Source organism: Coregonus clupeaformis, chromosome 5, assembly GCF_020615455.1.
Source record: "Coregonus clupeaformis isolate EN_2021a chromosome 5, ASM2061545v1, whole genome shotgun sequence".
Lineage (NCBI taxonomy): Eukaryota > Metazoa > Chordata > Actinopteri > Salmoniformes > Salmonidae > Coregonus > Coregonus clupeaformis.
The window spans coordinates 28,303,225-28,328,704 of record NC_059196.1 but is presented as its reverse complement, the minus strand read 5'-3'; the positions used below and the strand labels follow the sequence as shown (position 1 = coordinate 28,328,704).

The 25,480-nt window shown below is 45.1% G+C and overlaps 1 protein-coding gene across 1 annotated transcript in view; it reads right to left on the bottom strand.

Annotated features, from left to right (window-relative positions):
• LOC121557653 (caseinolytic peptidase B protein homolog) overlaps positions 1-23,961 on the bottom strand; it is an 81,960-nt gene extending 57,999 nt beyond the window's left edge. The window contains 5 exon segments of the mRNA XM_041871173.1: positions 611-755; positions 5,839-5,942; positions 13,827-13,913; positions 23,483-23,555; positions 23,817-23,961. Coding sequence (XP_041727107.1) covers positions 611-755; positions 5,839-5,942; positions 13,827-13,913; positions 23,483-23,555; positions 23,817-23,961 — 554 coding nt within the window.
• Positions 23,962-25,480: the final 1,519 nt, after the last annotated feature.

Below are 25,480 nucleotides of genomic sequence, written 5' to 3'. Positions count from 1 at the left end.
ACAGTGGTCTATGATTTTGGGGTTTATTTGGACATTCTTTTTAGGGGGGACATTCTTGGGATGCATATTATTTGCAACAACTTTACACTTAGCAGTTATTATTTTTGATCCATTAATTAAGTGCAGTTTTGAGACTTCCTCATACCAAACGGCAACAATATTTTTTATTAACAATTGTTCTTCAGTTCAATCTCCTTTTAAATTAGTCATAATCTTAATCCAGACTTCACATTCAATATATATACTTAACCCCTCCCCCAACACTAACAAAATACTCATATAAATCACATCACACACACAGTCTCTCTATTTTCCTGTGGTGTTGCCCCAGGGCAGGCTCTGTGAGAGGGTCAGAGTTCAATTAGGGCTGGAGGGAGGGAGGGCTGGAAGGGCTTACTTGTTTAAGACCCACTGGTGTGTAGAGGGAGAGTAGGAGGGGAGGGATGTTCTGCCCTGGGGGGGTGTGTGTTTGGTAGAGGAGCTGAGTCAACGACAGGTGCGAGCACAGAAACACAATTAGTCACTTCAAGTCCACATCAAGGACATGATGCACACTGTGTATGTGTGTGGATGTGTGTGTGCGCGCGCGCGAGTGTCAGTGTGTGTGTACGTGTGTGTGTATGTGCGTGACTCCAGCAGCATGCGTACAGCGAGTGGGTCGTCGGCGAGCGTTGTGTAGTGCAGGGCTGTGCAACCCCGGAAACCAACTCTGCTACTTAGCCTGCTACTAAATTCATCCTCCCTCGATACCAACACTGAGAGAGAGAGAGAGAGAGAGAGAGAGAGAGAGAGAGAGAGAGAGAGAGAGAGAGAGAGAGAGAGAGAGAGAGAGAGAGAGAGAGAGAGGGAAGAGAGGGGGGAGAGAGGGGGAGAGAGAGAGAAAGAGAGGGAGAGAGAGGGGGGAAGGAGAGAGGGAGAGAGAGAAAGAGGGGGGGAGAGAGAGAAAGCGAGGGGGAGAGAGAGGGGGGAAGGAGAGAGGGAGAGAGAGAGAAAGAGAGGGGGGAGAGAGAGAGAAAGAGAGGGGGAAAGAGAGAGAAAGGGAGGGGGAGAGAGAGAGAGGAAGGAGAGAGGAGAGAGAGAGAGAGAGAGAGAGAGGGGGGAGAGAGAGAGAAAGCGAGCGGGGAAAGAGAGAGGGGAGGAAGGAGAGAGGGAGAGAGAGAGAGAGTGAGATAGAGGGGGGTGAGAGAGAGAAAGCGAGAGGAGAGAAAGAGAGGGGGGGAGGAGAGAGGGAGAGAGAGAGAGATAAATGGGGGAAGAGAGAGAGAAATAGAGGGGAGAGAGAGGGGAGAGAGAGAAAGGGGGAAGGAGAGAAGGAGAGAGAGAGAGAGAAAGAGAGGAGGAGAGAGAGAGGGGGGAAGGAGAGAGAGAGAGAGAGAAAGAGAGGAGGAGAGAGAGAGGGGGGAAGGAGAGAGGGAGAGAGAGAGAAAGAAAAGTAATGAAAGAAGAGAGATGAATAAGTCAACTGTATTGTTATATTCCTCCGTTCATTTAGAATTATGAGAATCAAACTACATTAGAGAGAATCCATGACGTTTCTACTTTAAAAATAAAAGCATCAAACCTGAGTGTGTTCAACAACACTAGATCAAAAGCATCAACCCTGAGTGTGTTCAACAACACTCTATCAAAAGCATCAATCCTGCATGTGTTCAACAACACTAGATCAAAAGCATCAACCCTGCATGTGTTCAACAACACTAGATCAAAACCATCAATCCTGAGTGTATTCAACAACACTCTATCAAAAGCATCAACCCTGCATGTGTTCAACAACACTAGATCAAAAGCATCAACCCTGAGTGTGTTCAACAACACTAGATCAAAACCATCAATACTGACAGTGTATTCAACAACACTAGATCAAAACCATCAATACTGACAGTGTATTCAACAACACTAGATCAAAACCATCAATACTGACAGTGCGTTCAACAACACTAGATCAAAACCATCAATACTGACAGTGTGTTCAACAACACTAGATCAAAACCATCAATACTGACAGTGTGTTCAACAACACTAGATCAAAACCATCAATACTGACAGTGTGTTCAACAACACTAGATCAAAACCATCAATACTGACAGTGCGTTCAACAACACTAGATCAAAACCATCAATACTGACAGTGTGTTCAACAACACTAGATCAAAACCATCAATACTGACAGTGTGTTCAACAACACTAGATCAAAACCATCAATACTGACAGTGCGTTCAACAACACTAGATCAAAACCATCAATACTGACAGTGTGTTCAACAACACTAGATCAAAAGCATCAAGCCTGAGTGTGTTCAACAACACTAGATCAAAAGCATCAACCCTGAGTGTGTTCAACAACACTAGATCAAAAGCATCAACCCTGCGTGTGTTCAACAACACTAGATCAAAACCATCAATACTGACAGTGTGTTCAACAACACTAGATCAAAACCATCAATACTGACAGTGTGTTCAACAACACTAGATCAAAACCATCAATACTGACAGTGCGTTCAACAACACTAGATCAAAACCATCAATACTGACAGTGTGTTCAACAACACTAGATCAAAACCATCAATACTGACAGTGTGTTCAACAACACTAGATCAAAACCATCAATACTGACAGTGCGTTCAACAACACTAGATCAAAACCATCAATACTGACAGTGTGTTCAACAACACTAGATCAAAAGCATCAAGCCTGAGTGTGTTCAACAACACTAGATCAAAAGCATCAACCCTGAGTGTGTTCAACAACACTAGATCAAAAGCATCAACCCTGCGTGTGTTCAACAACACTAGATCAAAACCATCAATACTGACAGTGTGTTCAACAACACTAGATCAAAACCATCAATACTGACAGTGTGTTCAACAACACTAGATCAAAACCATCAATACTGACAGTGCGTTCAACAACACTAGATCAAAACCATCAATACTGACAGTGTGTTCAACAACACTAGATCAAAACCATCAATACTGACAGTGCGTTCAACAACACTAGATCAAAACCATCAATACTGACAGTGTGTTCAACAACACTCTATCAAAAGCATCAACCCTGAGTGTGTTCAACAACACTAGATCAAAAGCATCAACCCTGCATGTGTTCAACAACACTAGATCAAAAGCATCAACCCTGAGTGTGTTCAACAACACTCTATCAAAAGCATCAACCCTGCATGTGTTCAACAACACTAGATCAAAAGCATCAACCCTGCATGTGTTCAACAACACTAGATCAAAACCATCAATCCTGAGTGTGTTCAACAACACTCTATCAAAAGCATCAACCCTGCATGTGTTCAACAACACTAGATCAAAAGCATCAACCCTGAGTGTGTTCAACAACACTAGATCAAAACCATCAATACTGACAGTGCGTTCAACAACACTAGATCAAAACCATCAATACTGAAAGTGTATTCAACAACACTAGATCAAAACCATCAATACTGACAGTGCGTTCAACAATACTAGATCAAAACCATCAATACTGACAGTGTATTCAACAACACTAGATCAAAACCATCAATACTGACAGTGCGTTCAACAACACTAGATCAAAACCATCAATACTGACAGTGTGTTCAACAACACTAGATCAAAACCATCAATACTGACAGTGTGTTCAACAACACTAGATCAAAACCATCAATACTGACAGTGTGTTCAACAACACTAGATCAAAACCATCAATACTGACAGTGCGTTCAACAACACTAGATCAGAACCATCAATACTGACAGTGTGTTCAACAACACTAGATCAAAACAATCAATACTGACAGTGCGTTCAACAACACTAGATCAAAACCATCAATACTGACAGTGCGTTCAACAACACTAGATCAAAAGCATCAAGCCTGAGTGTGTTCAACAACACTAGATCAAAAGCATCAACCCTGAGTGTGTTCAACAACACTAGATCAAAAGCATCAACCCTGCGTGTGTTCAACAACACTAGATCAAAAGCATCAATACTGACAGTGTGTTCAACAACACTAGATCAAAACCATCAACCCTGCAGTGTGTTCAACAACACTAGATCAAAACCATCAACCCTGAGTGTGTTCAACAACACTAGATCAAAACCATCAATACTGACAGTGTATTCAACAACACTAGATCAAAACCATCAATACTGACAGTGTGTTCAACAACACTAGATCAAAACCATCAATACTGACAGTGTGTTCAACAACACTAGATCAAAACCATCAATACTGACAGTGTGTTCAACAACACTAGATCAAAACCATCAATACTGACAGTGCGTTCAACAACACTAGATCAAAACCATCAATACTGACAGTGTGTTCAACAACACTAGATCAAAACAATCAATACTGACAGTGTGTTCAACAACACTAGATCAAAACCATCAATACTGACAGTGCGTTCAACAACACTAGATCAAAACCATCAATACTGACAGTGTGTTCAACAACACTAGATCAAAAGCATCAAGCCTGAGTGTGTTCAACAACACTAGATCAAAAGCATCAACCCTGAGTGTGTTCAACAACACTAGATCAAAAGCATCAACCCTGCGTGTGTTCAACAACACTAGATCAAAACCATCAATACTGACAGTTTGTTCAACAACACTAGATCAAAACCATCAACCCTGAGTGTGTTCAACAACACTAGATCAAAAGCATCAACCCTGAGTGTGTTCAACAACACTAGATCAAAACCATCAATACTGACAGTGTGTTCAACAACACTAGATCATGTTTAGTAATGATACACAGTCTTCTAGTCTTCTTTATTAGACACACACAGCCCTTCTTTCTCTCGCTCGCTCCCTCTTTCTACCCATCACTTTGTTTTCTCCTTCCAACCACCACTCGTCTCCCTCCCTCCCTCCCTCCCTCCCTCCCTCCCTCCCTCCCTCCCTCCCTCCCTCCCTCCCTCCCTCTCTTTCTACCTCCCTCCCTCCCTCCCTCCTTCCCTCCCTCCCTCCCTCTCTTTTCTACCTCCCTCCCTCCCTCGCTCCCTCCCTCCGACCCTCCTTCCATCCCTCCCTCCCTCCATCTTTTTCCCTGGAACTTTGTTTCTTCACTACCATCTTCTAACCCCCCTCCCTCTCTCCCTCTCTCTGACAGGCTGGCTGGTGTGTGTATGGATGTCTGAGAGGGATAATCACAGCAAACTCAATAAAGCGTCGCGCAGGCCCGCCTAGCCCATCTATCAGCGCGCGTCAGGGAAATGCTTCCCCGTGCAACGCAGCCCCGCTTGGACCCAAACCTGACAGCTATATAAATGTGTGCAATATACATATCACATATAAATATATCTGCAGAGCCAGCAGAGGATGAGAGTCTGTGGGTGGGTGTGCTTCCACAGAAAACAAATAAAACACAACGCCACCACCAGAAAATAAATATATAAAATAACGGGGAACAAATGAAATGCTTACATATATGCAAATATGGGTGGGCGGGTTGGGAGGGCTCATAATGTCTGTGTCTACAGTTAGAATTAATCTATGTTATAACAAACTAACGACCAGGGCCTTGTATGTTTGTGTATGTATTTCTATCTATCTATCTGCATCATCATCACATGTGTAAGATACTGTCTCTGAGGGCGGCAGGTAGCTTAGTGGGTAAGAGTGTTGTGCCAGTAACCGAAAGGTTCTAATCCCCGAGCCGACTAGGTGAAAAATCTGTCGATGTGCCCTTAAGCAAGGCACTTAACCCTAATTGCTCCTGTAAGTCGCTCTGGATAAGAGCGTCTGCTAAATGACTAAAATGTAAAATTAGTTGGGGGGTTAGGAGGATGCTCCAGCTTGTCTCTGAGTTGGGGGGTTAGGAGGATGGATGGATGATGTCATAGTTACCTTCCAGTGAGTGGATGCCCTTCTCTCTGGACGTGTCATAGACGTTGTTGAAGTCGTCTCCTGCTTTAGGGTCAGCACCAGACTCCAGCAGAACCTTCACCACACTGCAAAACACAAACACCACAAACACACATTTAGTAAAACAACATGAGAGTGTGACATCTGACAATGGACCAGCGACCTCCCTGGCTGTGGACCAGCAACCTCCCTGGCTGTGGACCAGCGACCTCCCTGGCTGTGGACCAGCGACCTCCCTGGCTGGACTACAGCCATATCAGATAATTGTGATGTGACCAGCGACCTCCCTGGCTGGACTACAGCCATATCAGATAATTGTGATGTGACCAGCGACCTCCCTGGCTGGACTACAGCCATATCAGATAATTGTGATGTGACCAGCGACCTCCCTGGCTGGACTACAGCCATATCAGATAATTGTGATATGACCAGCGACCCCCCTGGCTGGACTACAGCCATATCAGCTAATTGTGATGTGACCAGCGACCCACCCCTGGCTGGACTACAGCCATATCAGATAATTGTGATGTGACCAGCGACCTCCCCTGGCTGGACTACAGCCATATCAGATAATTGTGATGTGACCAGCGACCCCCTGGCCGGACTACAGCCATATCAGATAATTGTAATATGACCAGCGACCCCCCCTGGCTGGACTACAGCCATATCAGCTAATTGTGATATGACCAGCGACCCACCCCTGGCTGGACTACAGCCATATCATATAATTGTGATGTGACCAGCGACCTCCCTGGCTGGACTACAGCCATATCAGATAATTGTGATATGACCAGCGACCCACCCCTGGCTGGACTACAGCCATATCAGATAATTGTGATGTGACCAGCGACCTCCCTGGCTGGACTACAGCCATATCAGATAATTGTGATATGACCAGCGACCCACCCCTGGCTGGACTACAGCCATATCAGATAATTGTGATGTGACCAGCGACCTCCCTGGCTGGACTACAGCCATATCAGATAATTGTGATATGACCAGCGACCCACCCCCTGGCTGGACTACAGCCATATCAGATAATTGTGATGTTGACCAGCGACCTCCCTGGCTGGACTACAGCCATATCAGATAATTGTGATGTGACCAGCGACCTCCTGGCTGGACTACAGCCATATCAGATAATTGTGATGTGACCAGCGAATCCCCCCTGGCCGGACTACAGCCATATCAGATAATTGTGATAATGACCAGCGACCCACCCCTGGCTGGACTACAGCCATATCAGATAATTGTGATGTGACCAGCGACCTCCCTGGCTGGACTACAGCCATATCAGATAATTGTGATATGACCAGCGACCCACCCCTGGCTGGACTACAGCCATATCAGATAATTGTGATGTGACCAGCGACCCACCCCTGGCTGGACTACAGCCATATCAGATAATTGTGATGTGACCAGCGACCTCCCTGGCTGGACTACAGCCATATCAGATAATTGTGATGTGACCAGCGACCTCCCTGGCTGGACTACAGCCATATCAGATAATTGTGATGTGACCAGCGACCTCCCTGGCTGGACTACAGCCATATCAGATAATTGTGATGTGACCAGCGACCTCCCTGGCCGGACTACAGCCATATCAGATAATTGTGATGTGACCAGCGACCTCCCTGGCTGTGACTGCGACCAAGGTGCTCCCTCCTCCCTCCACTGCTCAGACTGATCTACCTCCAGTCTTGCCTCATCTTAACGTTTGGATTTTGTTATATCTCATCTTATTGACATTTGTTGCTTGTATATGTTCCTGCAATTCAGCTTTTAGTTGCCATAGTACCCATCTCCAACACCCCACAATCCTCCAGGCCACAGGTACCCATGGGAACCATGGGAAATGGGCAGGGTAACCCCAGTGTTAGGGGTGCTAGGGGGACATTTCTCGGCGCTGTGTGTGTGAACTCCTTCAATGGAGCGGACCGATCCGGTGGAGTCACCAACGCATCAAAATATACACTTCTCCCATGGCAACAGCGTTCACCGTGACCCCAGCAACATTCCAGGTACCGTCTCTCAGTCTACACCTTCCATCTACACCCTCCGCCACTCCGGAGGCCCGGGACCCAGACCTCCCCTTTGGCGCACCAGACCCCTCATCCTGCCGCCACCACACACACCACCATGAACAGTGGCTGTGACATTGAGACATCTGGCCCATGTTGTGTTGTGGTGTACTGCGTAGTGAGCTTTCCTCACAGCTAGCCTGGTCCCAGATCAGTTTGTGCTTTACAGCATGACAATAGTAATCAGAGGAGTTAGCTACTGCAGATACAGATCTGGGACCAGGCTAATCTGATAGCGTCTTCACATAGAGATTTTGGACCAGGCAAATCTGATAGCGTCTTCACATAGAGATCTGGGACCAGGCTAACCTGATAGCGTCTTCACATAGAGATTTTGGACCAGGCTAACCTGGTAGCGTCTTCACATAGAAATTTTGGACCAGGCTAACCTGGTAGCTTCTTCACATAGAGATTTTGGACCAGGCTAACCTGGTAGCTTCTTCACATAGAGATCTGGGACCAGGCTAACCTGGTAGCATCTTCACATAGAGATCTGGGACCAGGCTAACCTGATAGTGTCTTCACATATAGATCTGGGACCAGGCTAACCTGGTAGCTTCTTCAGAGGATCAATCAATCAATTTTATTTTATATAGCCCTTCTTACATCAGCTAATATCTCGAAGTGCTGTACAGAAACCCAGCCTAAAACCCCAAACAGCTAGTAATGCAGGTGTAGAAGCACGGTGGCTAGGAAAACTCCTAGAAAGAAAGCCTAGGAAGAAACCTAGAGAGGAACCAGGCTATGAGGGTGGCCAGTCCTTCCGCAGGGTGGAGATTATAACAGAACATGCCAAGATGTTCAATTCATAAGTGACAAGCATGGTCAAATAATAATCAGGAATAAACTATTGGCTTTTCATAGCCGATCATTAAGAGTTGAAAAGGTCTGGGACATAGAAGCAGGCAGAACAGTTGAAACTGGAATAGCAGCAAGGCCAGGCGGACTGGGCAGCGGAGTCACCACGGCCGGTAGTCATGGTCCTAGGGCTCAGGTCCTCGTTGGCTTTCAGCCGATCATTAAAGAGTTGAAAAATGGATGACGATCTGGTTGTGTTTGTTTTGTCTGTCAGCACCAAGGACTTTCAATGAGTGTCTAGGAAGAAATGGTGTCTTGTGCTGTGTGTCTTGTGGGACAGGGAGGCAGAAGTTTGGTGTGTGGTGATGATACTCAGAACCTATGAGATCCCTATCCACTACTAGACCTGTGGGAGAGGTGGAGGCTTCTGATTTGAGCCAGACCGTGTGACAGGACAGCACTGCTGGTTAGGAGGGGTTACCTTCTTTTGTTACTGTATCAGTTCAGCTGGGGGAGGGGTGGGGCAGTGACCAAAAGAGAGCTCTCTCTCGCTCCTGCAAGCACTTCCCTTCAGACACAAACACACAATCACATGAGGGTGGGCAGGCGTATGTGGAGAAGAGGGTTCGGCTGAAAAGGGTTAATGGTATCGAAAATTTAAACATGGACAGAGAGAAAGGAACAGTAGACGGAGGAGGAGAGGAAGAGGAGAGGATGAAAGAGGGAAGACAGAAGAAAGACAGAGGATTTGATTATACAGGAAGTTGTGACACTCATCAGGTCTTGTAACCAGTTAATGGTTTTGAGTAATAAAGTGCTGATAAACAGACTAACTTTATTTGGGCTGTGTGTGACAGAGATGCAACACTAAATCATGGCCAACCTATGACTGCACAGACTGTGTGTGAATGTGTAAGGTTTAGAGAGTGTGTGAGAGAGTCTTAGCCCTAGTGAGAGTGTGTTAGCCCTAGTGAGAGTGTGTTAGCCCTAGTGAGAGTGTGTTAGCCCTAGTGAGAGTGTATTAGCCCTAGTGAGAGTGTATTAGCCCTAGTGAGAGTGTATCAGCCCTAGTGAGAGTGTATCAGCCCTAGTGAGAGTGTGTTAGCCCTAGTGAGAGTGTGTTAGCCCTAGTGAGAGTGTGTTAGCCCTAGTGAGAGTGTGTTAGCCCTAGTGAGAGTGTGTTAGCCCTAGTGAGAGTGTATTAGCCCTAGTGAGAGTGTATCAGCCCTAGTGAGAGTGTATCAGCCCTAGTGAGAGTGTGTTAGCCCTAGTGAGAGTGTGTTAGCCCTAGTGAGAGTCTGTTAGCCCTAGTGAGAGTGTGTTAGCCCTAGTGAGAGTGTGTTAGCCCTAGTGAGAGTGTATTAGCCCTAGTGAGAGTGTATTAGCCCTAGTGAGAGTGTGTTAGCCCTAGTGAGAGTGTGTTAGCCCTAGTGAGAGTGTATTAGCCCTAGTGAGAGTGTATTAGCCCTAGTGAGAGTGTGTTAGCCCTAGTGAGAGTGTGTTATCCCTAGTGAGAGTGTATCAGCCCTAGTGAGAGTGTGTTAGCCCTAGTGAGAGTGTGTTAGCCCTAGTGAGAGTGTGTTAGCCCTAGTGAGAGTGTATTAGCCCTAGTGAGAGTGTGTTAGCCCTAGTGAGAGTGTGTTAGCCCTAGTGAGAGTGTGTTAGCCCTAGTGAGAGTGTGTTAGCCCTAGTGAGAGTGTATTAGCCCTAGTGAGAGTGTATTAGCCCTAGTGAGAGTGGTGTGTTAGCCCTAGTGAGAGTGTGTTAGCCCTAGTGAGAGTGTGTTATCCCTAGTGAGAGTGTATCAGCCCTAGTGAGAGTGTATCAGCCCTAGTGAGAGTGTGTTAGCCCTAGTGAGAGTGTGTTAGCCCTAGTGAGAGTGTATTAGCCCTAGTGAGAGTGTGTTAGCCCTAGTGAGAGTGTGTTAGCCCTAGTGAGAGTGTGTTAGCCCTAGTGAGAGTGTATCAGCCCTAGTGAGAGTGTATCAGCCCTAGTGAGAGTGTATCAGCCCTAGTGAGAGTGTATCAGCCCTAGTGAGAGTGTATCAGCCCTAGTGAGAGTGTATCAGCCCTAGTGAGAGTGTGTTAGCCCTAGTGAGAGTGTGCCCACCTGGCCAGACAGTCACCCCTCTACACACCCATACCCACACCTGTGGTCACCTGGCTGGACAGGAGGGGCTGATTGGGTCAGTGGTCAGCCCAGCTGTCCTCTTGTCTCACACGGTCTCTCTCTAAAGGCCTCAGGGCCGTGGGGTGGAGGAGTGGGGTCAGGGTCCTAAGTGTCGGGTCTCTGTTCCATACTCCATTAGGTCAGTGGGTTTTAGCCTAGATCCAGGGGTGGGCAATATCTTGGGTCAGAATTAGTGGGCAGGCCCATTCACACTGTGCTTCTCCTATGAATGAGCCACTATATTCCCAGGTCTGTCTGTCCGGCAGTGTGATTTAAGTGTCACCGCCCCATAATCCTGTCCCATTTCCACCCCAAACACCCCCTAAAGCCGATCATCCCACTCCAGGCCTCTCCCTCTCTCCATCCCTCTCCAGGCCTCTCCCTCTCTGCATCCCTCTCCAGGCTTCTCCCTCTCTCCATCGCTCTCCAGGCCTCTCCCTCTCTCCATCCCTCTCCAGGCCTCTCCATCCCTCTCCAGGCCTCTCCCTCTCTGCATCCCTCTCCAGGCCTCTCCCTTTCTCCATCGCTCTCCAGGCCTCTCCCTCTCTCCATCCCTCTCCAGGCCTCTCCATCCCTCTCCAGGCCTCTCCCTCTCTCCATCCCACATCCTCTTGAGGAGGAGAGAAAAACGTGTATTCACATTTTTCCCAACGAGTCGCTCGGTCGGAACGGTCAACAGGCGTTCCACTCGGGCGAGCGCTCATTGTGCACGTGAATGAAGGGAGGAGAGGGAAGGATAGGGGGATGGAGAGAAAGAGAGATGGAGAGGTGGATTGTGTACTAAGAGTGCAAACAGGGGGGGTACCCTGCCCATCCCTGCTTTCAGCCACATCAAAGCTACTCAAACACACACACCCTTAAACCCACCCCCTCACACACACACACACACACACACACAAACACACACACACACACACACACACACCTCAACCCCTCACACACACACACCTCTACAACAGAGCTCTACGCTGACCTTTTTTAGGAGCACGTGTGCGCCTAAGTAGAATTGTTTTTAGCACACAAAGAAATTTAGGAGCACAATTAAAACTATTTGAAGTATTAAAGCTGCAATAAGTAAGTCTTTGGGCGACTTGACAAAATGTATATAGAAATGTGAGTTATAGATCTGTCATTGTCATTGAAAGCAAGTCTAAGTGGTGGTAGATATGTTCTATGTGCGCTATTTCTAAGCTTCCCTTTTTTAAGTTTCATTTTTGCGTCTTTTACTTTCGGTTTCGTACACCAGTTTCAAACAGCTGAAAATACAATATTTTTGGTTATGGAAAATACATTTCACAGCGGTTTAGATGGAACAATGATTCTCTACACTATACTTGGTTGTTTTGTCACATGAGCTGAAATTAGGCGAGCTATTAGAATTTTAGCAACCAGGAAATGGCGGAGCGATTTCTACATAGTGCATCTTTAAAGCTAGAATCCTACATTTTTATAGGCGCATATGTGAAAAATATTTAAGCGCATATGCGAGTAAAATGGTCGCACTGTAGAGCGCTGTACCTATTAGGATTAGAGGGACCCCTGCATCCCAGAGGTTGTGTCTAACTAATAGCAGGCCACAACCCAAACCCAGAGGTAGAAGTTGCTCCTAACTCCTATAGTATGCAGTAGTGGTGAGTGGGTAAAAATCACTGTGGAAGCCAAGCCCCCCCAAAAAAAAGAATATTTGCGTTGTTTGCTCTATAACCTGTTAATTCATATGCCTTAAGACAGTGATATATAGGCAGTGACATTAAGAAGACACAGTGACAGAATCAATTCAACCACACCTTTGTTTTAACACAAAACCAGAGAGCAACCTCTGTCCAGTGAAGTCCGCAAAGCATATTGCATGTACAGCAACAGAGTTACTTGACCTACAGCAATTTTCTCCACTATTCCAGCACCATTTCAACTTCAACATCATCAAATCACCTCTGTGGCTGTCCATGGTTCTGATTTCTGTGTGCGTGCAAGTAGAAGAACTACTGTGTGAGTTCTACATCTATAGTTCTGTGTATAGAGACTGTCTGTGAGAGGCAGTTGTCTCCATTTTAAAGTTCTGAAAAAGGCAGAAAAGTGATGTTGTGTGTTTGTTCTCTGTCTTCCCCGTAGCAATGAGAGCTCACTGGTTTAGAGGACAGAATGAAACAGACGAGTGTCACCACCACACTCATAACACACACTCATGCCGTGCAACACACACACACACACAGCGTATCACAGTGCTAGTGTGCACAAGACAGGAACACACACATAAACATGGAACACAATGCATTCATCAACACAAACATCCACACTTTATAAGTAAACACACTAGGCTACATAACTCTGGCATTTAACAGAGGCAATAAAAGCAGACAGTGAGTTGGGGTGGGACAGAAAGCATGGAGGGGAAGGGAGGTTGAAAGTGTGATATAAACGGCATGGAGAAAAGGGTGTAGGGGCGAAGGGGTACTACCTTTGATGCAGAGTGGGTTACCCATGTGTTAGCTGTGTGTGTATAGGCCTCTTTCTGGCGTGTGTGTGTGTGCGTGAGTGTGTTTCTGGTGTGTGTGTGTATTCAGAGACCGGCGGGGGGGGTCAGTGAACTGGTGTCTGTAACTGTTGAGGAGGACCCTTCGTCTCACAGGGACATGGCCCATTGGCCAACCATGCCCAAATTAGATTCACCCCGCCTTAACCCTCCACCCCCTGAGCCTCTACCCCTCTCTGTGTATACAGGGATACAGAGGGGCTAATTGAATTTACGGGGTGCAGGCCAGGGGTGGAGGCCAGGAGGAAGGAGGGTTGAGGGGGCATTAGTGGCCGTCTGGTGTGACAGGAGCATTCTGCACTTCTACCGTGGCAATATGTCGGTATGGGTTAACACAGGAAGAGCATGACAGGGACAGGGGGACACACACACACTGCTGTCTCTCTGACCTGTGCTGGCGGTTCATAGCTGCCACCATGAGAGAGGTCCAGCCCAGATGGTGCCGGTGGTTAGGCTCCACCCTCTCGCCCAGCAACCTGACAGGAAATAAGAACAACAGGAGGTTAAGACAGCTGCCCTGTTGCTAGGGTTAATATGGCCTTTAACTTCAGCCCTCACTGGTGCTACCAACAGACTCCGACACGACCAATGTAAGATGTGTGTGTGTGTGTGTGTGTGTGTGTGTGTGTGTGTGTGTGTGTGCAGGTTGAGTTCTGTGCCTGCGGGGACGACATCGGGCTGTGTTATCTGAGAGGGAGGGAGGTGTTAGTGTGTGTTGGGGTGGGGTGGGGTAACCCGTCTGTGTTCCGCTGGGAGACGGTGTCTGTGTTGACTATAAACACACTGTGCCTCACTCTAACCTGCCACCCCACATACACAACCCCCTATAGCCCTGCTCTCTAACTAAAACACTTAACACATCTGTGCAGTGTCACCTAGCCTACACCATCTGCCACACCCCTGTAGCACAGTGTCAGGTAATCAAAACCTATGCACATATAGACGCACGTATCCGCGCGCACGCACGCACGCACACACAATTAAACCTTCACACACTTCCGTGCGTAATGTGAGATAAGGGTCCAGACGACCTACTGCTGTTACAATAACATGGCAGGTGCCCTTTTCACATTTCTACCCAAAAAATGATATTTACACCATCATTTCATGGACGTTTCACATACTTCATTACTAGGACAGATGGAGATTCCCCTCCTTCTGTGTTCTGCTCCTATACTGTGCCCCCCCCCCCCCTTCCCCTCTACACCCCTTGGCCCTGCTGCACATGGTTCTGGGTGACTGGGTTTGGGGGCGCTGGGAAACCAGAGGTGGGTGTGTTTTTTGTTTCAGCTTATGCTGAGCCAGTGTAGACGAAACATAAATTGTAGAGATAGAGAAAAAAAGAGATAGAATGAATGAAATGGACAGAGAGAAAGATTGAAAGCGTGTGTGCACGAAAGAGGGTTGTGTCTGTGAGTAGGCCTAGATCTCTGTGATGCAGTCTGACTGCCCTCCACTCGTCTGCTGCCTGCCACATTCAACAATTTTGTGACTAAACTTTAAAGATATATATATATACAGTGGGGAGAACAAGTATTTGATACACTGCCGATTTTGCAATTTTTCCTACTTACAAAGCATGTAGAGGTCTGTAATTTTTATCATAGGTACACTTCAACTGTGAGAGACGGAATCTAAAACAAAAATCCAGAAAATCACATTGTATGATTTTTAAGTAATTAATTAGCATTTTATTGCATGACATAAGTATTTGATACATCAGAAAAGCAGAACTTAATATTTGGTACAGAAACCTTTGTTTGCAATTACAGAGATCATACGTTTCCTGTAGGTCTTGACCAGGTTTTCACACACTGCAGCAGGGATTTTGGCCCACTCCTACATACAGACCTTCTCCAGATCCTTCAGGTTTCGGGGCTGTCGCTGGGCAATACGGACTTTCAGCTCCCTCCAAAGATTTTCTATTGGGTTCAGTTCTGGAGACTGGCTAGGCCACTCCAGGACCTTGAGATGCTTCTTACGGAGCCACTCCTTAGTTGCCCTGGCTGTGTGTTTTGGGTCGTTGTCATGCTGGAAGACCCAGCCACGACCCATCTTCAATGCTCTTACTGAGGGAAGATGGTTGTTGGCCAAGATCTCGCGATACATGGCCCCATCCATCCTCCCATCAATACGGTGCAGTCGTCCTGTCTCCTTTGCAGAAAAGCATCCTCAAAGAATGATGTTTACACCTCCATGCTTCACGGTTGGGATGGTGTTCTTGGGGTTGTACTCATCCTTCTTCTTCCTCCAAACACGGCAAGTGGAGTTTAGACCAAAAAGCTCTATTTTTGTCTCATCAGACCACATGACCTTCTCCCATTCCTCCTCTGGATCATCCAGATGGTCATTGGCAAACTTCAGACGGGCCTGGACATGCGCTGGCTTGAGCAAGGGGACCTTGCGTGCGCTGCAGGATTTTAATCCATGACGGCGTAGTGTGTTACTAATGGTTTTCTTTGAGACTGTGGTCCCAGCTCTCTTCAGGTCATTGACCAGGTCCTGTCGTGTAGTTCTGGGCTGATCCCTCACCTTCCTCATGATCATTGATGCCCCACGAGGTGAGATCTTGCATGGAGCCCCAGACCGATGGTGATTGACTGTCATCTTGAACTTCTTCCATTTTCTAATAATTGCGCCAACAGTTGTTGCCTTCTCACCAAGCTGCTTGCCTGTTGTCCTGTAGCCCATCCCAGCCTTGTGCAGTCTACAATTTTATCCCTGATGTCCTTACACAGCTCTCTGGTCTTGGCCATTGTGGAGAGGTTGGAGTCTGTTTGATTGAGTGTGTGGACAGTGTCTTTTATACAGGTAACGAGTTCAAACAGGTGCAGTTAATACAGGTAATGAGTGGAGAACAGGAGGGCTTCTTAAAGAAAAACTAACAGGTCTGTGAGAGCCGGAATTCTTACTGGTTGGTAGGTGATCAAATACTTATGTCATGCAATAAAATGCAAATTAATTACTTAAAAATCATACAATGTGATTTTCTGGATTTTTGTTTTAGATTCCGTCTCTCACAGTTGAAGTGTACCTATGATAAAAATTACAGACCTCTACATGCTTTGTAAGTAGGAAAACCTTCAAAATCGACAGTGTATCAAATACTTGCTCTTCCCACTGTATATATATATACAGTGGGGAAAACAAGTATTTAGTCAGCCACCAATTGTGCAAGTTCTCCCACTTAAAAGATGAGAGAGGCCTGTAATTTTCATCATAGGTACACGTCAACTATGACAGACAAATTGAGAAGAAAAAAATCCAGAAAATCACATTGTAGGATTTTTAATGAATTTATTTGCAAATTATGGTGGAAAATAAGTATTTGGTCACCTACAAACAAGCAAGATTTCTGGCTCTCACAGACCTGTAACTTCTTCTTTAAGAGGCTCCTCTGTCCTCCACTCGTTACCTGTATTAATGGCACCTGTTTGAACTTGTTATCAGTATAAAAGACACCTGTCCACAACCTCAAACAGTCACACTCCAAATTCCACTATGGCCAAGACCAAAGAGCTGTCAAAGGACACCAGAAAAAACATTTGTAGACCTGCACCAGGCTGGGAAGACTGAATCTGCAATAGGTAAGCAGCTTGGTTTGAATAAATCAACTGTGGGAGCAATTATTAGAAATGGAAGACATACAAGACCACTGATAATCTCCCTCGATCTGGGGCTCACGCAAGATCTCACCCTGTGGGGTCAAAATGATCACAAGAACGGTGAGCAAAAATCCCAGAACCACACAGGGGGACCTAGTGAATGACCTGCAGAGAGCTGGGACCAAAGTAACAAAGCCTACCATCAGTAACACACTACGCCGCCAGGGACTCAAATCCTGCAGTGCGAGACGTGTCCCCTGCTTAAGCCAGTACATGTCCAGGCCCGTCTGAAGTTTGCTAGAGTGCATTTGGATGATCCAGAAGAGGATTGGTAGAATGTCATATGGTCAGATGAAACCAAAATAGAACTTTTTGGTAAAAACTCAACTCGTCGTGTTTGGAGGACAAAGAATGCTGAGTTGCATCCAAAGATCACCATACCTACTGTGAAGCATGGGGGTGGAAACATCATGCTTTGGGGCTGTTTTTCTGCAAAGGGACCAGGACGACTGATCCGTGTAAAGGAAAGAATGAATGGGGCCATGTATCGTGAGATTTTGAGTGAAAACCTCCATCCATCAGCAAGGGCATTGAAGGTGAAACGTGGCTGGGTCTTTCAGCATGACAATGATCCCAAACACACCGCCGGAACGAAGGAGTGGCTTCGTGAAGAAGCATTTCAAGGTCCTGGAGTGGCCTAGCAAGTCTCCAGATCTCAACCCCATAGAAAATCTTTGGAGGGAGTTGAAAGTCCGTGTTGCCCAGCGACAGCCCCAAAACATCACTGCTCTAGAGGAGATCTGCATGGAGGAATGGGCCAAAATACCAGCAACAGTGTGTGAAAACCTTGTGAAGACTTACAGAAAACGTTTGACCGTGTCATTGCCAACAAAGGGTATATAACAAAGTATTGAGAAACTTTTTGTTATTGATCAAATACTTATTTTCAGCAATAAAATGCAAATATATTACATTACAAAATCCTACAATGTGATTTTCTGGATTTTTTTTCTTTTTCGTCTGTCACAGTTGAAGTGTACCTATGATGAAAAATTACAGGCCTCTTCATCTTTGTAAGTGGGAGAAACTTCAAAATTGGCAGCTGATCAAATACTTGCTCTTCCCACTGTTATATATATATATATATATATATATATATATATATATATATATATATATACACACACACACACACAGTGCCTTTGGAAAGTATTCAGACCCCTTACCTTTTTCCACATTTTGTTTTGTTACAGCCTGATTCTAAAACAGATTAAATAAAAAAAAATCCCTCATCAATCGACACACAATACCCCATAATGACAAAGCAAAAACAGGTTTTTAGAAATGTTTGAAAGTGTATTACAATTAAAAACAGAAATAGCTTATTCAGTGAGTGTTACAACAGAGGACAGATCATTTTTACGCGCTACGTGCTTCAGCACTCCGCGGTCCCATTCTGTGAGCTTGAGTGGCTCACGTTGAAAGTCACTGAGCTCTTCAGTAAGGCCATTCTACTGCCAATGTTTGTCTATGGAGATTGCATGGCTGTGGCTGAAATAGCCGAATCCACTCATTCGAAGGGGTATCCACATACTTTGTATATATAGTGTATATATATACAGTGCATTCGGAAAGTATTCAGACCCTTTACTTTTTTCCACATTTTGTTACGTTACAGCCTTATTCTAAAATGGATTAAATTACATTTTTTCCTCATCAATCTACACACAATACCCCATAATGATAGTGAAAACTGTTTTTTAGATTATTTTGCATAGTTATTAAAAATAAAAAACAGAAATAGCTTATTTACATAAGTATTAAGACCCTTTGCTATGAGACTCGAAATTGAGCTCAGGTGCATTTTAGAGCAAAAACCAAGCCATGTGGTCGAAGGAATTGTCCATAGAGCTCTGAGACAGGATTGTGTCGAGGCACAGATCTGGGGAAGGATAGAAAAAAATATCTGCAGCATTGAAGGTCCCCAAGAACACAGTGGCCTCCATCATTCTTAAATGGAAGAGGTTTGGAACCACCAAGACTCTTCCTGGAGCTGGCCGCCCGGCCAAACTGAGCAATCAGGGAAGAAGGAGCTTGGTCAGGGAGGTGACCAAGAACCCGATGGTCACTCTGACAGAGCTCCAGAGTTCCTCTGTGGAGATGGGAGAACCTTCCAGAAAGACAACCATCTCTGCAGCACTCCACCAATCAGGCCTTTATGGTAGAGTGGCCAGACGGAAGCCTTGTGCTTGGGACAATAAAAGGCCACTATAAAATGTACAGTTTTGTCACACAACACAATGCCACAGATGTCTCAAGTTTTGAGAGAACATGCAATCGGCATGCTGACTGCAGGAATGTCCACCAGAGCTGTTGTCAGAGAATGTAATGTTCATTTCTCTACCCTAAGCCGTCTCCAACGTCGTTTTAGAGAATTTGGCAGTACGCCCAACCGGCCTCACATCTGCAGACCACGTGTAACCACGCCAGCCCAGGACCTCCACATCCGGCTTCTTCACCTACAGGATCGTCTGAGACCAGCCACCCGGACAGCTGATGAAACTGAGGAGTATTTCTGTCTGTCATAAAGCCCCTTTGTGGGGAAAAACTCATTCTGATTGGCATTCCTATGGCCTCCCAGGCCCACCCATGGCAGCGGCCCTGCCCAGTCATGTGAAATCCATAGATTAGGGCCTAATTAATTTATTTAAATTGACTGATTCCTTATATGAACTGTAACTCAGTAAAATCTTTGAAATTGTTGCATGTTGCGTTTATATTTTTATTCAGTATAATATCCATATATTTATTTATTTTTGTATTTAATTGAATGTCCTTGTCTATAACTGTTTTGTACTTTGTCATGTATTTGTAAGTTTATGTAGTCCCCTGTAGCTCAGTTGGTAGAGCATGGCGCTTGCAACGCCAGGGTTGTGGGTTCGTTTCCCACGGGGGGCCAGTATGAAACTGTATGCACTCACTAACTGTAAGTCGCTCTGGATAAGAGCGTCTGCTAAATGACTAAAATGTAATGTGGAGCCCAGAAAGAGTAGCTGCTGCATGTGCAGTAGCTAATGGGGAACCAAATAAACTAAACAGACATGGACCTCTATCTCCCTCTAGTGGAGAGAACTGGGAATAATGATGCGCTGTGGTATAACTAGACCCTTCCACAACTACTGTAAATTATGAGACTCCATATAATGATTTGGACCTCACAGACTAATTCCCATTTTCATTTCCTACAGCAGTATAGTAGCGTAGAGCAATTAAACAATTAAAATATGTGATTGAATCTATGCCAGGAGACTAGCAGTAATTACACTAATCATAAATCATCATCATTTTGAGAACTTCAGAGACAGATCATAACTTGATGTAATGTTTTGTGCCTGTATTTCTACTGGGTACATACTGTAGCCTTTCAGAGAGAACACAACAGCAAGACAATCAGGGGCTCTGGACTTCTCTGTCACATAGAAGCCTTTTGTCTAAATGTAAACATATTTCCCCTGTGTGTGTGTACAGACAGTCAGTATGTGTATTGTATTTGTAATTATTATGGATCCCCATCTCCCTGGGGTCCGGCAAAATTAAGGCAGTTATACAACAACAAAAACATTACAATACATTCCTCACAGAACTCACAACACACTAAGTGTGTGCCCTCAGGCCCATACTCAACTACCACATAAAGTACCAGTCAAAAGTTTGGACACACCTACTCATTCAAGGGTTTTTCTTTATTTTCTACATTGTAGAATAATAGTGAAGACATCAAAACGATGAAATAATACATATGGAATGAAGTAGTAACCAAAAAAGTGTTAAACAAATAAAAATATATGTTACACATTAGATTCTTCAAAATAGCCACCCTTTGCCTTGAAGACAGCTTTTCCAACAGTCTTGAAGGAGTTACCACATATGCTGAGCACTTGTTGGCTGCTTTTCCTTCACTCTGCGGTCCGACTCATCCCAAACCATCTCACTTGGGTTGAGGTCGGGGGATTGTGGAGGCCAGGTCATCTGATGCAGCACTCCATCACTCTCCTTCTTGGTAAAATAGCCCTTACATTTTACATTTTTAGCAGATGCTCTTATCCAGAGCGACTTACATGAACAATTAGGGTTAAGTGCCTTACTCAAGGGCACATCGACAGATTTTTCACCTAGTCGGCTCAGGGATTAGAACCAGCAACCTTTCGGTTACTGGCACAACGCTCTTAACCACTAAGCTACCTGCCGCCCGGACTGGAGGTGTGTTGGGCCATTGTCCTGTTGAAAACCAAATTATAGTCCCACTAAGACCAAACCAGATGGGATGGTTTGTCACTGCAGAATGCTGTGGTAGCCATGCTGGTTAAGTGTGCCTTGAATTCTAAATAAATCACAGACAGTGTCACCAGCAAAGCAGCCCCTCACCATAACACCTCCTCCTCCATGCTTTATGGAGGGAAATACACGTACGGGGATCATCCGTTCACCCACACCGCGTCTCACAAAGTCACGGCGATTGGAACCAAAAATCTCAAATTTGGACCCCAGACCAAAGGACAAATTTCCACCGGTCTAATGACCATTGCTCGTGTTTCTTGGCCCAAGCAAGTCTTTTCTTCTTATTGGTGTTGTTTAGTAGTGGTTTCTTTGCAGAAATTCGACCATGAAGGCCTGATTGACATAGTCTCCTCTGAACAGTTGATGTTGAGATGTGTCTGTTACTTGAACTATGTGAAGCATTTATTTGGGCTGCAATTTCTGAGGCTGGAAACTCAAATGAACTTATCCTCTGCAACAGAGGTATCTCTGGGTCTTCCATTCCTGTGGCGGTCCTCATGAGAGCCAGTTTCATCATAGTGCTTGATGGTTTTTGCGACTGAACTTGAAGAAACTTTCAAAGTTCTTGAAATTTTCCGTATTGACTGACCTTCATGTCTTAAAGTAATGATGGACTGTCGTTTCTCTTTGCTTATTTGAGCTGTTCTTGCCATAATATGGACTTGGTCTTTTACCAAATAGGGCTATCTTCTGTATACCCCCCCTAACTTGTCACAACACAACTGATTGGCTCTTACGCATTAAGGAGGAAAGAAATGCCACAAATTAACTTTTAAGAAGGCACACCTGTTAATTGAAATGCATTCCAGGTGACTATCGCATGAAGCTGGTTGAGAGAATGCCAAGAGTGTGCAAAGCTGTCATCAAGGCAAAGGGTGGCTATTTGAAGAATCTCACATATAAAATATATTTGGATTTGTTTAACACTTTTTGGTTACTACATGATTCCATTGTTATTGATTGTTATTTATTAGTTTAGTAAAAATAGTAAAAATAAAGAAAAACCCTTGAATGAGTAGGTGTGTCCAAACTTTTGACTGGTAGTGTATCTACAACACAAAATCCATGTGTACGTGTGTGTATAGTGCGTATGTTATCGTGTGTTTGTATGCATGTGTCTGTGCCTATGTTTGTGTTGCTTCACAGTTCCCGCTGTTCCATGAGGTGTATTTCTATCTGTTTTTTAAATCTGATTGTACTGCTTGCATCAGTTACTTGATGTGGAATAGAGTTCCATGTAGTCATAGCTCTTTGTAGTACTGTGCACCTCCCATAGTCTGTTCTGGATTTGGAGACAGTGAAGAGACCTCTGGTGGCATGTCCTGTGGGGTATGCATGGGTGTCTGAGCTGTGTGCTAGTCGTTTAAACAGACAGCTCTGTGCTTTCAACATGTCAATACCTCTCACAAATACAAGTAGTGATGAAGTCAATCTCTCCTCTACTTTGAGCCAGGAGAGATTGACATGCATATTATTAATGTTTGCTCTCTGTGTACAGCCAAGGGCCAGCCATGCTGCCCTGTCCTGAGCCAATTATAATTTTCCCAAGTCCCTCTTTGTTGCACCAGGTGCGACCAAACTAGAGCCTGCAGGACCTGCCTTGTTGATAGTGCAGTTAAGAAGGTAGAGCCGCGCTTTATTATGGACAGACTTCTCCCAATCTTACCTAATGTTGTATCAATATGTTTTGACCATGACAGTTTACAATCCAGGGTTACTCCAAGCAGCTTAGTCACCTCAACTTGTTCAATTTCCACATTATTTATTACAAGAGGTTTAGGGTTTAGTGAATGATTTGTCCCAAATACAATGCTTTTAGTTTTTGAAATATTTAGGACTAACTTATTCCTTGCCACCCATTCTGAAACTAACTGCAGCTCTTTCTTAAGTGTTGCAGTCATTTCAGTTGCTGTAGTAGCTGACGTGTATAGTGTAGAGTCATCCGCATACATAGACACACTGGCTTTACTCAAAGCCAATGGCATGTTGTTAGTAAAGTTAGAACAAATTAAGGGGCCTAGACAGCTGCCCTGGGGAATTCCTGAGGAACTCAGGAGAGTGTGTGTGTGTGTGTGTGTATGTTTGCTTTCTTATAAATGTACCTTGCCACATCTTGGGAGTTGTTGGTCCTTGCAGCCTCCAGAAATGCATCACCTGGAGGGAAAACACACTCTGCTGGGCACACACAGACACACATTTAGTATCAGAGTCTTTCTTGAGGCAGAAGGCCACGGCTGCAGCGGACAGCACCCCAGCAGAGGCCAGTCCGTAGGGGTGGCTGCTCCCGCTCTCTCCCCCAGTCCTTCTGCCGCTCTGCTCCCAGTACTGGTTGTAGTTGCACCCCCTAGAAGCCAGAAAGGCCCAGGAACTCCTGCGACCCTGGAGGTTAGAGAGCCACCTAGGGGCCAGATGGTAGTACTGCACAGCCAGGCTCACACTCGATGGGGTTCCGGTTGGCGTACGCTTTCTCGAGAATGGTGTGTTTCCTCACGTTGTCCTTGGTGCTTGTCTGGAGCACACGGCACAGGGAAAGGCTGCGTGACCTTCGCATGAAGATCCGCGGCTGAACCGACGACAACATAGCGGGAAAACACGCAAACCATGAAACGTTGAGCCTGATAATAGTCCTTTAATTGAAGTCTACTGCCGCTATTCCTCCTACAGACCGTTATTTACCCTGTGATGGTTGACTGCAGCGACAGGACAAAAACAACAGCAGCATGGATGTCACTGGAACATGGACTGCATCCTACAGAAACTAACTGGCTCCACTTCCTGGTATCGCAGAGGCTACTCCAGCACCTCGTATGAAGGTTTACTCTGGATTTATTCATAGTCTTAAAATGTTCCACACACAAGTTTATCTAAATCAACCTCCACATGAAAAAAATATATGTTTATTCTCCTCTATAGAAACATAACAACTTTCTCCTTGGCTATGATTCGCCACCAGATGGCGTCCAGATTCTGTGGCATTGCTGAGGCTGGAAAACGTAACAAACACGGGTTGTGTCGCAGCAGTCAGCAGAGTCACTACACCACTCACTAGACCTAATACAAGCACCAATAGCCTACAGAGGCTGGTGCTGGTCACCAGTTCGACACAATGTGGAAGCTTAGGAAATGTACCATGTACATTCAATAGGAAAACAACATGTTTGCTATTCTGTACTGTAGGCCAGGTGGAAAAGTGGAGACGTCTATAACCTATTGTCAACATTTTGATCACATTTGATCATATATCACATTCAAATGTAACTTTACAGGCCGGCCTTTCATATTGGCTACATGTCACAAGACCCTTCACAGTTGATCACCCTGTAAAATATATGTTCTTTGCTTTTGGGATTTTGCAGAATAGCTACTCTATAAACCTACTTGACCACATGACCTCACTTGAGATTAAAAACTAAATTCAAAAGAAGTTGCTGTTTGTAGTAATCCCAAACCATTTTAATGTAGGGGCGGCCCTATAGCCTAATCCTTAAAGTAGAAGTCAAATGCAGAATGCAACATTAATTTGCTGGTCCCTTGAGAAAGTATTGACAAAGGCTATGGGGCTGTTCTGGCCAATGTTTGAAATATGAAAAAAATAATGGAATAATTTAAACATATATAGTTTGCTCTGTGTGCTTGCGTCTGGATAAATACCTGAGAGAGTCACTACCAGGTGTGGATGAGAGAACATGGCAATTCCAAGAGAGGGAAATGCTTTTCCTTTTCAGAGTTAAAAAAGTTTAGAGATTTTCTCCACCTGAGGAGAAAAAGTGCCCGTGGCATTCATCCAAACCCAGAGCCCCACAGACACACACACACACACACACACACACACACACACACACACACACACACACACACACAGCTCATTCCTCCAAACCATAGCTCAAAGCCAAGAGGAAATGTGTCACTATTACTTTATCGCGTCTCCACTTCTGAATTGAACTCTGTTCTGTTCCCAGACTAATAAATATACAGTCATTAAAACTGTGGCCTGATATACCAGACACCAGAATAAGGGACTTATTCAGCCATACAGTATCAGAGACAGGTGGGGTATCCCAATATATTTTATATTTCTTTCTTGTCAGGGATTGACATTA